The sequence below is a fragment of the Tupaia chinensis genome, unplaced genomic scaffold (assembly GCF_000334495.1).
Source record: "Tupaia chinensis unplaced genomic scaffold, TupChi_1.0 Scaffold000678_1, whole genome shotgun sequence".
NCBI lineage: Eukaryota > Metazoa > Chordata > Mammalia > Scandentia > Tupaiidae > Tupaia > Tupaia belangeri.
The window spans coordinates 1405996-1409274 of NW_006160202.1; the positions used below are offsets into that span (position 1 = coordinate 1405996).

General features: G+C 56.5%; 1 protein-coding gene across 1 annotated transcript in view; it reads right to left on the reverse strand.

Annotated features, from left to right (window-relative positions):
- The window catches only part of RNF39 (ring finger protein 39), a gene marked incomplete in the record, with an annotated part of 22597 nt that overhangs the window by 472 nt on the left and 18846 nt on the right, over positions 1-3279 (reverse strand). The window contains 3 exon segments of the mRNA XM_014592347.2: positions 15-182; positions 1825-1916; positions 2117-2139. Coding sequence (XP_014447833.1) covers positions 15-182; positions 1825-1916; positions 2117-2139 — 283 coding nt within the window.

A 3279-nucleotide genomic window follows, 5' to 3' on the forward strand; every position in this document is an offset into this window, starting at 1 on the left:
CCCCCCCCGGCGGGGGCGGCCAGCCCCGAAGCTTTGGGTACCCAGCACGGCTGGGAGCTGATCGAAGCGTGCGGGGCCGTCACAGGGCGCTGGTGTCCCTGGCGGGGCCAGTCGGACGCTGCGGCGGTCGGTGGAGATGAGCAGGCGGCGATGCGCAGTGCCAGGGTCCAGGGTCAGGTTCGCTGGAGGGAGGGCAGGGAGGACCGCGTGAGAGGGGTCCTCAGACTGAGGGGCCCGGAGAACAGGCATCGGAGGGCACGGGGGAGAGACTTCAGAGCTCTAGGTCCTCACGACAGACAGATTGCTCTAAGGCGCTGCAGGACCACCCAGAGGAGGCAGCCCTGTAACAGCAGGCCCGCGCTCTCCCTCTGCGCTCATGCGGCTCCTCTGTAGAACTGGATTTGGAATAGGGCGGGAGGCACAGCGCTGGAGCCCAAGTGAGCCCAAGTGAAAGGCGTCTTAATCACTTCTTGTCTTTTTTTCTTTTCGGTTAGTGGAGTTGGGGGAGGAAGAGTGAGTCTGCTCCTGTTTCTAGGGAGGAGTGAGGGCTGAAATCTGCAGTATCTGGGGCTGGGTGTGGGACCTGGGGCAGCAGGATGGGACAGGTGGATCTAAGAGCAAGACTGACACCTGATACTGGAACTCTGTGATACAGGGGAGGGGCACGGAGGAATCCCAGGTATCCTGAGGAACCAGCCCACCCACCCCCACCCACCCGAATAGGCTGAATGGGTGGGGAAGGACAGGCCTGTTTCTGTAGGGGATGGGACAGAGGAGGCCAGAAAGAAAAAACACTGGCCTTGCATGTGTGGCTGCTTTGAGGAAAGACTTCGGGATTAAGGGGTGCAAGGAAGTCTGGACTGGGAGGTATGGTGGGTGACCATATTGGGGGACATCTTTTCTAAGCATTTTAAAGAATGGAGTGCAGCACTGGGCGTGAGGAAGGAGGAGAGGAGAGCTGCTGGGGCCCTTCTGGGATGAGTGATGAGAAGTGGTGGCCGCTGATCAGGCAGCTGACCTCCAGGATCATGTGTGAGTGTATAAAAGAAAGAGGGGAAACGGCTAGAATATGAGGAATTGAAGTTAAATATCATTATGGGTTGAATTGTCTGTGTCTTCCCCCCAAAAAAGATACGTCGAAGTCCCCCAGTACCTGAGAATGAGGCCTCATTTGGGAATAAGACCTTTACAGAGGCAGTCAAGTTAAGATGACACCATTAGGGGACCAGCAGTTGGCATAATGGCTATGTCGCTGGACTCCCATGTAGTCAACCATGGTTCGAGTCCTGGACCCAGTGGCTTAAACTCATGCCAGGCGTGTGTGCATGTGTGCAAGATCCCAAGAGAATGGAGAAGAGATTGCAGAGTAGCTATCACCCTTGGGGATGATTTCTCACTTTCTGTCTCTCTGTTTCTGTCTCTCTCAGTCTTTCTGGCAAGTGCACATGCCTTATAGCAAAAACCTCTTCAAAAAAAAAAAAAAAAGATGACACATTAGGATGGGCCTAATACAGCATGATTGCCATGTTACAAAGGGGAAATTTGGGCAGAGACGGATGTGTACTGAAGGAAGACTGAGCGCCAGCTGTTAGCCAAGCGAGGCCCGAGGCTGCCAGAAGCTAGGAGGAAGGTGTGGAGCAGAGTAGGCCTCACTCCTCAAAGGAAGCAACACTGGCGATACCTGCCTTGGGAAGGCAAGATGGTAACTGTCTGTTGTTCTGGCCATGTAGTTGGTGGTGCTTTGTTACAACAGCCCGAGGAAACTAACTGAGACATTTAAAGAACTTAGCCTTGGGAGCCTCTCTCATTGAGCCCCCTCCTTACCCGTCAGTCTGTGGAGCATGTTTTTGACCACTGGGTAATCTTCAGGGAGATCCTCCTCTGAGGGAGGTGACTTGGGTGTTGGGACGTCAAATCTGGACAGAAGAGAGGGAAGGGTCAGGAGATAGTAGACACCCCTCTCGCTGTGATGTGGTGCCCCGCCCTACCCCACTGACACCTCTGGAGCAGGAAGGCCCCGGAAAACCTGGCTAAGTTGGGACCTAGATGGGGGCCCAGTAGGAAGGTGATGGCTGTGGCCACCGGGAGTGGAGAGATGGGGGAAGGTGGGACTCACCGTCTCCATGTCTTCCTCATGTCCTGTGATGGGCAGAAGGAAACGAGGATGTGAGCTCTGGGTTCATGCTTGGGGAGCCCTCTCCCATCCCCCTCTTTGGGTGAGCTCTGGGTGGGAAATGGCCTTCCCCAACACTCCGAGGAATCCACCTCTTTATTCCCCGTGCTCCTTTTTCCTCTCACCGCCCCACCCTTCTGTGATCCGTCCTTCCCCAGCACCACTTTTTCATCCTGCTACCTCCACCTTCATTGTCCTTCCTCTGTGTCTGCTCCAAAGGTTCTCAGCTTCCCTTGCCCAGCCTCCATCATGCCTGCTCCTTGTCCCCAGAGAGTTCCCTTCCTCTGTGGTGCCTGCTCCCAGCCCCAGGCCCATTCTCTGTCTCCTGAGGTCCTTACCCACCTTCCTGAGTGTGTGTATCCCAGAGGAACACACACCCAGAGCCTTTGAGCTAGGCTGCTATATAACGTCCTACAATAAAGCTGCTTCCCCTCTTGCCATAAAAGCCCAGTGGCATTTATTGGGACCTGTGCTTTGTCCCTCCTCAGGGAGGCAGCTGGACTTGACTGTGTCCCAAGAACCCAGCAGGTCTGCAAGGAACCCTTGGGAGAGAAGGCTGGGTGTTCCCCCCTCCAAATATTGGGAACCCCAACCACTGGGCTTCACCGTCGTGTGGAAGGCTGCAGCAGGCCAGCAGGCTGGCTAGGAGAGAGGAAAGGCAATTTGCCTAGTTATGCCAAGACTAATTAGGCCTGTGAAGACTTCAAAGGGCGTAAGCAAGACCCAAGATGGCTTGGCTGTGAAGAAGCCAGATGGGGAGTCCCAGACGCCTGAGGATCAAGCAAGGGGTTGGGGCCAGCGGTGGCCCAGGAACCGCGTCAGGAGGGGCGCAGGGAGTGGGAGGGTGAAAAGGCTAGTCTGTGGAGAGAGGCCAGAGGCCCCAACTGCATTCCCGGGACCTGGCCGCCACCTGTCCCGCCCCTGCCTGGGGCGCTGGGAGGAGCGGAGAACAATAACAAACACGGCTACGCTGGGCCCCGAGCTCGGGACTGTGTCACGTTGCCACAGGGGCGTTTGGATATGCACCCCCATCCCTTCCTCAGTTCCCTCCCGCTAAGCCCCTCCGCTCCCGCTCTTTCCCGCCCCCTTCCCGCAGGCTCCTGCCA